Source organism: Anastrepha ludens, chromosome 3, assembly GCF_028408465.1.
Source record: "Anastrepha ludens isolate Willacy chromosome 3, idAnaLude1.1, whole genome shotgun sequence".
NCBI lineage: Eukaryota > Metazoa > Arthropoda > Insecta > Diptera > Tephritidae > Anastrepha > Anastrepha ludens.
In genome coordinates this window covers 32585593-32598864 of record NC_071499.1, presented here as the reverse complement: position 1 = coordinate 32598864, position 13272 = coordinate 32585593, and the positions used below count along the sequence as shown (strand labels likewise).

The 13272-nt window shown below is 44.9% G+C and overlaps 1 protein-coding gene across 2 annotated transcripts in view; it reads left to right on the top strand.

Annotated features, from left to right (window-relative positions):
• Positions 1-11796, top strand: part of LOC128857349 (uncharacterized) — a 129973-nt gene extending 118177 nt beyond the window's left edge. For both annotated transcript variants that reach the window (XM_054093069.1, XM_054093068.1), the window contains exons 4-6: positions 5223-5351; positions 5440-5745; positions 5834-11796. In XM_054093069.1, coding sequence (XP_053949044.1) covers positions 5223-5351; positions 5440-5745; positions 5834-10486 — 5088 coding nt within the window. In that variant the 3' untranslated portion in view covers positions 10487-11796. The remainder of the gene's footprint in view (positions 1-5222; positions 5352-5439; positions 5746-5833) is intronic.
• The last annotated feature ends 1476 nt before the right edge of the window (positions 11797-13272 follow it).

Sequence of the window (13272 nt, the reverse complement as noted above, 5' to 3'; positions counted from 1 at the left end):
AAAATTGTACCATGAGGGGTTAACATAAGTGCGTAAAAAGCAGTAGACTGATCAATCCAACTTAGTCATTGGCATTGCCTGCTGAGTGGTAGTTAATTTGCTTGGTGTTCTATGTCCAAAATGGGCAATGAACCGAGTAATAGTCATACCAACCTTTTCCGACCACGGTGACAAATGATGAAAAGATTTTAGAGGCGTGGCCAAAATAAGACCGTTAACCGGCTCTCAGCGATTTTCAAAGAATCAGTTGATTTGCTTACGTCATTAGGGTTGTGACGGCGGTTTGTTTGCGAAAAAACTGAGATTATTTTGGCGATATACGAAAAAAATTCACAAAGCCTCCGCTCATGTTGCTGCGTTGCCGTCTGTACCATGACTGATTGGACGATTTTGTCAATATGTGTGAAATGAACGGTCAGAATTCTGCTGGTGAATCACCCCGTGACGTGGCAGCCGAAATTTCTCTCACAATTTCGGGTCTCACCATAGTTATTGGCCAAACCTGGTAAATCTATCATTCTTGACGTGTGAAATGAGCGCGCAGAACTCTGCTGCCTATTTGTTTTTCAGCAGAGCTGATAGCCAAACCTGGTAATCTATCACCCTTGGCGGTTATCTACTTTACCCTAAGATAAATTTGGACTTTACTTTATTCCTTTTACCTACCGGTTTTTTTGGATAGTTTTGAATTACTAATTAGAATATTAAATAAACAAAGCTAAAAACATAATACTTTTTTTATTTATATTAAAAACTTTTTTATTAAAAATTCTTTTTTTTATTCAGTGCAAATAAATGCATTTTTTAAATTTAAATCAATATTATCAATAGTTGAAAAAATAAACTGTTAAAAATCGAACGACTTGCAAACTAATTCCTTATTATATTCAAATGACGCTAGTTACTAACTAGTATTAGTTGTACCAGTTTGTGTAAAGTTTTCCCTACTGGCGCCTCACTCATAATTGTTAAATGAATGTGTTCGAAGCAGCCTTGAATTGCTTTACGCAGACTAGTTTGTAATAAATGTATATAATTACTTTTTCTCAAAAACGGGCATGACTTTTCGAGTAAGGGTATAATATCAAAAAATACCGAATGCGTCGGCGCTCTTGGCTGATTGAGATCAGCGACAAAACAAAGAAACGGCACCAACAAACTGAAAATGAAATATATATGTGCGCAGAGCTCTGTAGCTTTAAACCAACAACATTCGCTTGATTTTTTTGGTGAAAGCCTCAGGTGAATTTCGCACCACGATTTTGAACGACAATTTTTCGGTACTTGTCTTCTTTACTCTGCTAGTCATGAAAGGCAATCCAACTTAAGAAGTCTATTAGTGACAGACGCAAAGATTAAATGGGCTATCGACACTTTTGGTCCTTATAAATCACCTGGACTAGACGGTACCTATCCTGCGAAATTGCAGAAATCACGGGATATTGTCTCACCGTTTATTAAAATTATCGTTAAAAGTTTTCTTAACATGGACCACATTCCGCTAGGATGGAGAGAGACAAAAGTCTCTTTCAAACCCAAGGCAGGCACGTCCTCACACACACCAACCCGAAAGACTTCAGACCAATTAGTCTTACGTCTTTTCTCTTCAAGTTTCTAGAGAGGATAGTGGACGAATATGTACGGGGCGTTATACCAATAAATAAGTTCTCCTTGGCGCAGCATGCCTACAATAAGGGGAAATCTACAGAAACCGCCTTACACTCGCTTGTCGGGTTGGTGGAAAAATGTTTATCACATAAAGAGTTTGCCTTGGTTGCCTTCGTAGATATAGAAGGCGCCTTCGACAATATAGTATAAAGGCGAGCGCTATAGTAGATGCTTTCGAAGACTTTGGAGTAGAACCAAACGTTGTTGCCCTGATAGAAGCAATACTCGTCAGAAGAAAGGTAACGACTAATTTTGGCAGCACTACTATGCTGGTGTCCTCTCTCCCCTCCTCTGGATTTTGGCGGTAAACTCCCTATTGCTGACCCTGGAGAGAGGTGGTTGACACGTCACTGTATACGCAGATGACTTAGTAATTGCTGTTAAAGGCAGATATCCTAACACCCTTATGGAATTCTGCGCTCTAACATGGCCACGCTTAGGAGCTGGACTGAGAGTAGGGGGCTCGCTATATATCCCATAATTCTCTTCACAAGCAAACATAGGCTTCTTATAATCTCCCCGCTAGTTTTTAAGGGTGTGGAGATTCCTTTGAGAGAGAATGTCAAGTATTTAGGACTCATATTAGACACGAAACTCACATGGAAACATAATTATGAGGAAAGAGTAAAAAAGGCCAACGTTGCATTATATACTTGCAAAAGGGAGGTCGGTATTGAATGGGGGTTAACACCTCGCGTTACTCATTGGCTATATACTTCGGTAGTTAGACCAATCTTAATATATGGAATGGTGGCCATCTGCTCTAAATGCGAATTACGCTAAAGTCATGAGTAAGGTCCAAAGAACAGCTCTTTTATGCATCTCTGGTGCTTTAAGGACTACCCCAAACAAAGCGCTAGAAGTGCTAATCAATTTGCCTGCACTAAATCTCGTAGGGAAAAACGTGGCCGCCGCCTCGGCGCTTAGACTTAAAAATATGGCGCTAAGGAAAGAATGGTGGTTTGGCTACGCCTGTATTTTACACACTCTGAACAGTCACAAACAAGAAATAGACTATTCTATTTCTAGACATATCTCCGACAAGCTCTTCAAGACAAGTATACCGTCATGAAGGGAGTGGCAGACACCAAGGCCATTGAGAAGGGGGGAATTAAATTTTTATACAGATGGTTCCAAGCTAGACGATAAAGTTGGCTATGGAGTATTTTCGAAAGAATTAGGACTGGAACTATCCGTTCGACTACCAGACTATTGCAGCGTCTATCAGGCAGAGGTACTAGGCAGAGGTATTAGGGATACCTATGGCCACGAGTAAACACTTGTTCACTTCTCTTACAGAACTATCTGGCGCGAGGATTAGATCAATCCTGCGCTTCATAAGAGCCTCAAATTGGTTTCATGAAAATAAATAAACAAAGTTCCCGTGTCGCACAGTGGTATCACAACGGACCTGTAAGGTCTAAGTGAGTTGGTCATACGGACCGACTACTACCATAACCTAACCTAACCTTTCTTTAACAGTCTATTAATTTACATTTCATTTAATCAATCGTAAAAGAGCGCACTTTTAAAAAATATTTTGGCTACTTTCGCCCCATTTTGTTGCCACCTCCTCGTTACCAAGATGAAATACTGGGTATTAGTAGCGGGAGAACTGTTACCGAGAATTGAGATGCATGGAAACATATCGTGAATGAAGCTAAAGCGCGCCGCGAGCTGTAAAGCTGCCCGATGATGATGAGTGCGGCTCGCATAAACACTTTGCTGAGCACTCTTCAATATCAATACCAATCTGCTCGTATTTCAAAAGTTTAACTATCCGAGAAATGCTAGTAAATGCGTATAAATCGCACTCCTATTTTACCAACTCCGTTTCTCGTCCAAATTAAATGGCATTATGTGCACATCGATAATGTAATGCCAATAAGAATTATGGAATGATCTCATGTAAGCACTAATAATCGCCTTAAAACTTCAACAGTTGGCTGATTGGCTGGTTGGCTTGACAACTGACATCGCCCACAGCACGACTTCAACTATTCTTGTTCAGATTGTGCCAATATTATGCCACTCACTGTCACTCAGGCGATCAGGAAGCATGGCAAAATGGATTTGGCGCGCCGTTTGGGCGCTTGCTTTCTTGCTTGCCAAGTGAAAATGAAAGGGTTCTGCGAGAAATGACCATGAGCTTGCTTTTCAATGTGTTTGTGCGAATCCATTACATTTCATTTTTTTTCTCTCAATTTTTTTTTGCTCGATATTTCTTATAACGCGTTTAATTTGTATTGTTTGACCCGCATACAATACACAACTTTTCAACAAAGCAGCATGCGGGCCCACGCCCCGAAATGAACTCATTAGTGGTGAAGCAAAAAATAAAAATAAAAAAAAAGTTTAAAGAAATAAGAAAAAAAATAACAAAAATAAAAGGAAAAATATATTCTAAACACCGCTCGCTTAACAATGGCTATGAAAAAAAAGCCATAAACAACTCCACTCAAATGGTAACAAAGTGCGGCTACCTTTTGTCAACCGCCTCACCACTTATATGTACATTGCACGAGAAAAGTCATGTTACTAGAAAAAAAAATAAGAATGTAGCGCAAACGGGTGTTGACGTGCGCTATATGTAGACGAGTGTGTGGCATTTTTTGAATTTTAATGCGCAAACGCCTATTATTAAGCTTTACCTCATATGACTTGACTTAAAGTTTTTTTCTCGCGCTGCCTTTTCGCTCTTTATTTCTTTTATTTATCTGCGCATGAATTAAAATTACTGTTTTTGTATTTTTTTTTTTAATATTTTTTCTCTTTTTGTCTTGTATGCTTGTTTTTGTGACTTCATACTGCAGTTGCTCCAATTCACGCGCGGCAACTTCTACGCCAACATCTACAGCTGTGGGCAGAGTAAAGACAAAAGGCAAAGAAAAAGGCAAAAAATGCATGTATTTAGTAAAGTCGATTACATTAAATGACAATTAAAAGCATATCAAAGCGTATCGAAGCGCTCAAACACGTGCTGCAACGCTTCTAACCGTAACCACTTGTCCACCGACTGCCCCCGCACTTTGCCAACTTTGGCCAACTGCGTGATTTCGGTTGCTCGAGTGCCTCAAGTGGGCGTTTTCCGGTGTGAACACGCAGTAGTAGTATTGATTTTCCAAATTCTCAAATGTAATCAGGCTATGCTCACCTCCAGCGGTCAAGCTGGCTGCCCATTTTTGGTCAGTGTTGAGCGTATTTTAATTTGTTCGCCAAGCACTACCTCGCAAGCAGTTGAAACTCATTGCACAGCTTCACTTCCATTCGACAGCTCCACTTCTTGTGATTTGAGTTTAAGTTTGATTAAGCGAAAAGTTGTGTAGCCCGCTCGCTTGGTCAACACATTCATTTGCACAATGAATGAACCCACGCGGGCTACCAGCACCGCACCTTTTGTATTCGGTTAGGTGGACGCCCTGAAAAGTAAATGTATACCATAAAATAATTTTAATTGTAAACGAGTAGGAAATCTAAAACACAGTTAAAAAAATCTATACAAATTTGGCTTCAGCAAATAATTTGTTTTTGTTTTTGTTCACTTCTCTTTCCAGATGGTCCACTATGTTTCAGCATCAGCGTTGACCTCACAGAATAGTTTGGCATTGCAAAATCATCAGCAACTGACATTTGGCCAATTGTTGCGCGCCGCTGGTAATATGGGTGACATCAGAGATTGTCCGGTAAGTGGTGTTTTTAAACATTCATAGCTTCCACTCACCATATTCGTATCGAAATAAATCTAAATCTGAACTTGTTTTCATCTCACAGAATGCTTGTGGCGCCAAGATTGGCATCTGTCGCGCGCTGCTCAATCGGCCAGATGTTGTTTCGATTGGCATTGTGTGGGACTCGGAGCGTCCTGCTGCCGATCAAGTGCATGCTGTGCTCAAAGCGATTGGCACCAGTTTACGTCTGTCGGACGTTTTCCATCAGGTAGCCGAACATCGTTGGGCTCAAAATGTACAACACGAATTGGTTGGTATTGTCTCGTATTACGGCAAACATTACACAACCTTCTTCTTCCATACCAAACTCAAAGTTTGGGTGTACTTCGATGATGCAAATGTGAAGGAGGTAAGTCGCGCTTATTTACTCTCGCCCATTTTCATTTGTGTATGCCTAACGTCTTTCTCTCTCCCTCTCTCGCTCTCGCTCGCTGTAGGTTGGCCCCAACTGGGAAGGCGTTGTCGATAAGTGCAGTCGCGGTCGCTATCAACCTTTACTTCTTCTCTATGCTGTGCCACAACCACCCTCAGGTGGGTCACAATTCGCGCCAGAGTCTAACCAATCCACTATTGTACGTCGCGCCATCACACCAAGCCCCATCACACCGGACAAACCGAATCTGGGCAATACCCGACGTGCCATTACACCGACACCACTGCGTTCACCCAACGACTATCAGAACCTGAGTGTCATACAGAAGAATATCTTTGCAAGCGCACCCTCTGCCGCACCGATCAATAGCGATGAAACCGACGCCTACATAAGCCGCAAGACTGTGGAGCATGTGTTGAATGCACAACAGTACCAGAATTTGAGCGTCGTGCAGGACAAGATTTTCGCCAATAACGGCAGTGTGGCGACGAATCAAACAGCTGATGAGAAGGATGCCGATTCGCTGGCTCATAAAATTGGCAAAGTACTCAACGCCCAACTGGTGCGCAAGTACCATTTACAGTTGCAGCGCAGTCAGAGCGCTGAATCTGGTCATGTTAGTGGCTCTTCGAATGGCTCGTCACCGCCGAGCGATGGTCTCACCATGCCCGATCACTTGAATCAGCCACGTCGTCGCGACTCGGGCAACTGGTCAGGCGATCGCAATAGCGCAAGTTCAGCTTCATCCACCACTTTGGATAATCCCTATCTGTACATGGTGGGCAAGCGCAATCCACCTGCAGTACCACAAAGTCCCACACGCAATGGATTGCCTTACGATCCCGGTTACGATTCATTCTCGCTTAGCTCTACCGATTCGTATCCCCCAAAGCACCATCTAAATCCACAACTCGCTAAGATACCCGAGGCCGGTGCTTCCACAATGCTCTCCGGTGACTGTGAAAAGCTCTGCAACGAGGCCGACCAACTGCTGGAGAAGTCCCGACTCGTCGAGGAATCACACGACCTCGAAACCGCGCTCGTGTTGTGCAATGCTGCTGCCGGACGCGCACGCGCCGCCATGGATGCACCCTACAGCAATCCACACACCATGACATTTGCACGCATGAAACACAATACGTGCGTAATGCGTGCACGCAGTCTGCACCGTCGCATTTTAGTGGAGAAGGGCGCCGACATGGACGCCATGCCGGAGATGAAGCACATGCGTGAGGGCAGCAACAGCAGTGTGAAACACGTACGACAAAATAGCAAAGACAAGACATTGGACAAGACGCCAATGCAGGTGTGCGCCACAGCCGCCACCACTGCAGCAAATAAAAGCATTGAAATCTACGCAACACTGCCGAAGAAGAAGAGCCCATTGAAGGCATTGGCAGCGGCGGTGGGTAATGATGATAATGCCATCGAATATGAACCGCCACAACCGGTGTCCGCTAAGCCGGAACGCGAGAGCCGCTCGTTGTTTGGACGCAGCAGCAGCAAGTCGGAGAAGGAGAAGCGCAGTCGCAGTGAGGATCGCAATAAGCTGACGCGTGAGTTCTCGCTGACCGAAACTTTGTTGGTGAACGCGAAAGATACGCTGAAGAAGCACAAAGAGGAGAAGGATGAAAAGAAAGAGAAGGACAAGAATGGCAAGAAGCAACATAAGATACGGCGTAAGCTACTTATGGGTGGACTCATACGTCGCAAGAATCGCTCCATGCCCGATCTAACCGAGGCTGGAGATGATGCGGCAACCCAGAAAGAAGCACCCGCACAACTGGCGACTTCAGTAGACGACAGCTCGGTGGGGTTGAATGGCAAGAATGGCATGAGCGGCTACATCTCGGAAGGTCACTTTGACTATCGCGACTCGAACAATGCCAATCCGAATTTAGAACGCAGCAAACTCATGCGCAAAAGCTTCCACGGCAGTGGTCGCCAGTTGACAGTGGTTGCTAAGGTCGCGCCACCGCCACCTATGCGCACCAGCTCTGCGCTGACACAACAACAGCTGCAGCAACAATTGGCATTGCAGCAGCAACAGGACGCAGCGGTACTACAACATTTTCACCACGAGGCGAATCTCTCCAATATTTCCGCAATGAGTTCCAACACTTCAATCAGTGAGGACTCGTGCCAGACCATCATTACGACCTGCGCGCAGGTACACAACGAACAGAGTCCGCTCAAGGACAGCTTGTATCAGCCATCGAACATTATGGGACAATATCAGCACCATAACGGTTATACTGCTACAGCGATCGATCTTGGTAGAGATGAAGTAGATGGCATTGCTGGCGGAGGCAATGGTAATGGCAGAGGCAGCAGCAATAATCCAAGTGAAGTACCACTAGAATTGCCGCCATATCCAAGCCCACCGCAGTCGGTGTGCCACTCGCGACAGGCCAGCGAAGATTTCCCACCGCCGCCACCGGAAATCGATCTCGAACCGCTAAATCATCAGATCAATCAGATTCAAGTGCTTGAGGCAAACAAACAACAACGCAGCATGGAGACGCTGGAGGGCACTTCCAGCATATTGGCGCAATTGCAGCAAAGGCACCAATTGATGAAAATGCGTAAAGAGCAGGCTACGCCGACCAGCGAACCCTCTACCTGGCTAAAAGAGTTACAGGCCAAGCAAACTGATCTCAGAAATGCGCAACGTGCCACAGACTCACCAGTCGCGCACTTAACACAACAGTCCAACGGCGTGCGCGAATTAGCGCATCGTTTCGAACAGACGAAATCAGCCGGCGCCAATGAGCAGCAGCCACTGCGCTCCTACTCATCACAAGAGCTGTTGCTCAATGCAACAAAGCCACAAATTCGCACACAAATGAATGGCTTACCGCCACCGAACCACCATGTCATGACGGCGACACCCACACCCAGCGCACTGCCACCCAAACCCGAATCGGATGAAGTAGACTGCGCGCCACAACGTTTGCAGCGCTTACCGCCGCACCAGGTGTTGCCCAAGCCGAAATACGAAGTGACGCAATCACAGATCGCCGAGGAGCTGCGTGAGGTGGAGATGCTCAATACAATGGTGCAGCAAACGCTGAACAATACGCCAGCCGTACAACAACAGCAACCGCAGCCGCAACAGCAACAGCAGCAGCAGCAGCAACAAAGCGCGACCACGGCTACAGTGCCAAAGCGCGTCAAGAAGAAGAGCGTATCGTTCTGCGATCAGGTGATACTTGTGGCAACAGCGGACAATGAGGAAGACGACGATTTTATACCGAATCCGATTCTAGAGCGCGTCTTGCGTACAGCGCAAAATCCCAACGATAAAGTAACGGCGCAAATGATACAACAACAGCAACAGAATATCATACGACTGCCAACGGAAGCACAACCGCGCATCGTGCAGCCCCTGCCGCCGCCAGTTCAGCAACAACAACAACTACCACCGCCACCCACTTTGGCGCAACAGTCGCCTATGTTGGGCGGCGATCGGCGCCCGGTGCCTTTGCAGGGGCAAGAGATGCAGCGCTACGTGCAGCTGCAACGCCCACAGCTGGAAGCGCTGCGGCAACAACAACAGCAAATTCAGCAACAGCAGCAGCAGCATCAGCAGCAACAACAACAACAGCACCAGTCTGCTGTGCCATACATGCAAGCGGGTCAGGTGTACACGCCCATTCAGGACATTTATCGTTTGCAACAACACCAACAGCAACAACAATACACTTCACAGCTGCCGCCACCACCGCTGCCACCGGCACATCAGCAGCACGCACAATACGATGAGCGGATGCATGCCAACAATCTCAACAACAACAACAACAATCATGTTTTGCTGCCGGCGCGCACTAGCATGAGCGGCATCGCTAATGTTGCCACGCAGCAACATATGCAGATGCTAGCAGCTCAGCAGCAGCAACAGCAACAGCAACAACATTTGGACGCGCAATCGAGCTATGTGAGCATACCACGCACACACATGAATCACCAGCAGCAGAGCTACTCAGTGCAATTGCAAAAGCACCAACAACATTTGCAACAACAGCAACAGCAGCAGCAACAACAACAAATTCCATCGAATGCAGCCTACTATCCGGGCGTGCCAGGTCTGGACGCGCCACCACTGCCCTCACCCTATCAACGCGTGCCGCTACCGCACGGATACCCCGCTAGCGAACAATTTCCCAGCAACAACATGCCGAAGCCACAACATCCCTACCCATCACCGACAACCACACAAAACGCCACTGCCGCGCCCTCGCCTTACTTTCCCCTGCCACAGAACTCAGCCGCCGCGCTGGCGATGAGCGCCAACAGCCAACCGCAGCACACCAAGGCATCACATCAGAAGAAGGTCAGCTTTGAGCCTGGCACCAAAGGTGAAACGGACTCGCTGTGCAATGGCAGCAACAATAACAACAACAGCAGCAGCAACATGTCAGCGGCGCTACCACCGAAGCCGATGAATCTCACCGCCACCAACGCCAACGTCAACAACAGCGCAGCCGCAGCGCAACAAAATGGGCTGCCCGCGGTTATGGCGATGGCAGCGGCTGCAGCAGCCGACAGCAGCGTCAATGTGACTGCAATACCGACACGCGTCTACAACAACGCCATCGTCAAGGCATCCGCCAAGGCGGTGGAATGCAATTTGTGCCGGAAGCGGCATGTGATCGCGCCGGCCGTCTACTGCACCAACTGTGAGTACTACTTGCAGATGTTGAACAGTCGACGGTAAGAAGGAAGATGGTCGGTCGCTGGCACCGGGAGCAAAATGTGAAAGTTTGCAAGATGAAAGTGCGGAAATGTGGCAGCGCAGCAAAGCTGCGGCAATGATAAACAAAAATCGCTGAGCGAATTTAGGTTGTTTACGATTGCATTTCCATAGAATTAAGAAAATAATTGTTGGTTTTGTAGTTGTAAAATTTTTTTTTTATATAGTAGTAGCTTAATAGTAGAGTTTAGTGAAACTATGAAATCTCAAACGAAGTTGACGCCCATTACAAATTAGTTGGTGCAATTCGATAGACATGCAGACATTTTGAAGTTTGCTTCAGAAACTGAAGGTAAGTATATGGCATTGTTTTCATACCTACATGTCAGCCTGCATGCACAAACGCATACAAAAAGCTGTCTACTTGTACTATAGGCACAAACTTTAAACTGTGTGGCTTTTGAACAATTTTTGGAAATTTTGACGCGAACTCTCTTTCTCAGCTTTTCCTCCATTGCATGCAATTCCTTTATGGTTCTACATAAAGCACAATTGGCAATATTTTTAATTCAAAAAAGAAAAAATTGAGCGATTAATTGATTACAACAAAAATTTGCTTTCCTGCTACTTTTAAAAGCTTTTAAGTCTTTGACTACTCAAAAATAAACTACCACAAAAAAGATAAAAATTTACTTAACTCTTCCATTTCGTTTAACAAATTAGTAATAGCTTACATCGAATATTTTTAAATATATTAAATATCAGTTAGACGTACATACATATCTACATATATAAATACTTACACAATTAGAAATACACACGCATTTACATACATACAAACAATACATTTAAAGAAATTCATGAAAATCTCATACATTAAACCCATCTAATCGTTGTTTACACAAAATTACAATAATTATTATTTTATATTCACATATACATACATATATTAAGCGCTAAATTACTACATACATACGTATATATTAGCATAATTAGTCGCTAGTTGCAAGCGCAGCGTTTGGGCGTGGGGCTGTCGAACGGCCACCAGCCCCCAGCGCATGCATTTCACAAAATATTTTTATTTTATATTTACAATTAAATTTTACTTATCAATATTGCGTATATATATATATATATAGAGCTACTGCGTATGTGTGTATTTGTTTTATGATATTTACATTTTTTTCTTTTGTAAGTTTTATAATGTTTTTCCCCACAGAAAAAAATAATGAAGAAGTAGAACAGCTGCAGCTGAAAAGAGATGTCTTCATCCAACTAAAAGAAAAACACAAACAATAATAATCATTTGCCTAATAAATAAATAATTTCTTTTTTACAGATACAAAAAATATCGTGTTTTTATTTAGCATAAAAGTAAAAGGGTTATCCTCATGTTTCAATTATAGTAGGTTGTTGAATAAGTTCGTAGCGTTACAAAAAACGCTGTTGCTCGATGACGGGCGAGATGCTGAGAAGCAATTTGAAGGCGATTTTTTTGGCTTTTTCGTTGAGCTCGTGATGCATCCAGGCTCCCAATTTTTCGGTAAATCCGATGGAATGAAGGTGATTGAGAATAGTTTTATGATCGCAGCTCATTTTTTCCGCCAATTCACGACTGGTTTAGCGACTGCTCTCCTTGAATTTGATTTGAAATGCTCTTAATCGAATTCAGAAGACCTTCCGCTACGGAACGTGTCCCCACTTTTGAGCTTTGCAAACCATTTCCGTGCTGTAGACGCGCCTATGACACCTTCTCCATACACGTGGCAAATGTCCCGGGCTGTTTCGGCCACTTTTTGACCTCACTGAAAAGCAAAGAAGAGCAAATGTTGCCTCCTGGGTAGTCTATTTCTGAAAAACTCTGTACATGATTGACATTTAGTGCTGTGCGAATGGGCTATCGGCAAATCCCATCAAAACTAATATTGTCCTCTTTACCAGAGGAGTCACAATCCAGCTATCCCAAGAAATTAAATATCTTGGAGTAACCCTCGATAGTAAACTACTCTGGAAATCACACGTTGAAGCAATGGCATCCAAAGCACTAACAGCCTTCTAGCAGTGCAAAGGCGTCTTTTGGAAAGCGTGGGGTCTTTCTCCCAGCAAGGTCCTATGGATGTATACGGCTATGGTAAGACCTATTATCACCTATGCATCAGTGGTCTGGGTGAGTAGACTCTCTCTCGTGGGAGTCAGGAGGTCCTCATCGAGACTACAACGTATTGTGGCCAACTGTTGCACTGGAGCTTCTCCGACTACTTCAGGCCCGGCATTAGATGCTCTGATTGGTTTGCCACCACTTGATGCTTTCGTCCAAGGAGAAGCTTTGAAGGCCATCTGCAGGCTGAAACATAATGGGTATTGGTACGACCCCTGTCCGGCATTGGACAACGGAGTAGGCATGGCTTCGATCCAATGATCCTCGCCATGCCCCTTGATTCCATGCTATCAAGAGTCGTACTCGAAAAGAGATACAGTGTGGTGCTGCCAGAGGCTGCGTTGTGGTCAAACTCTGAAAATGAGCCCGGCAAACACTGTTTTCGCATTTTCACAGTTGGCTCCAGGACCGAGCATGGGTCCGGCTCTGGGGTCTACGTGGAATCCAGCGGGACAAAACTGTACTTTGCTCTTGGAATGCATGCGTATGTGTTTCAAGCGGAGGTGTATGCTGTTCAAGAAGCAATGAACTTTGTTGTGGAAAACAGATGGAAAGGCAGATCTGTATGTGTCTGCAGCGACAGCCAAGCTGCGCTCATGGCCTTATGCAGCCCTTCAACCACATCAAGAGTAGTTGAGTGATGCAAATCCAG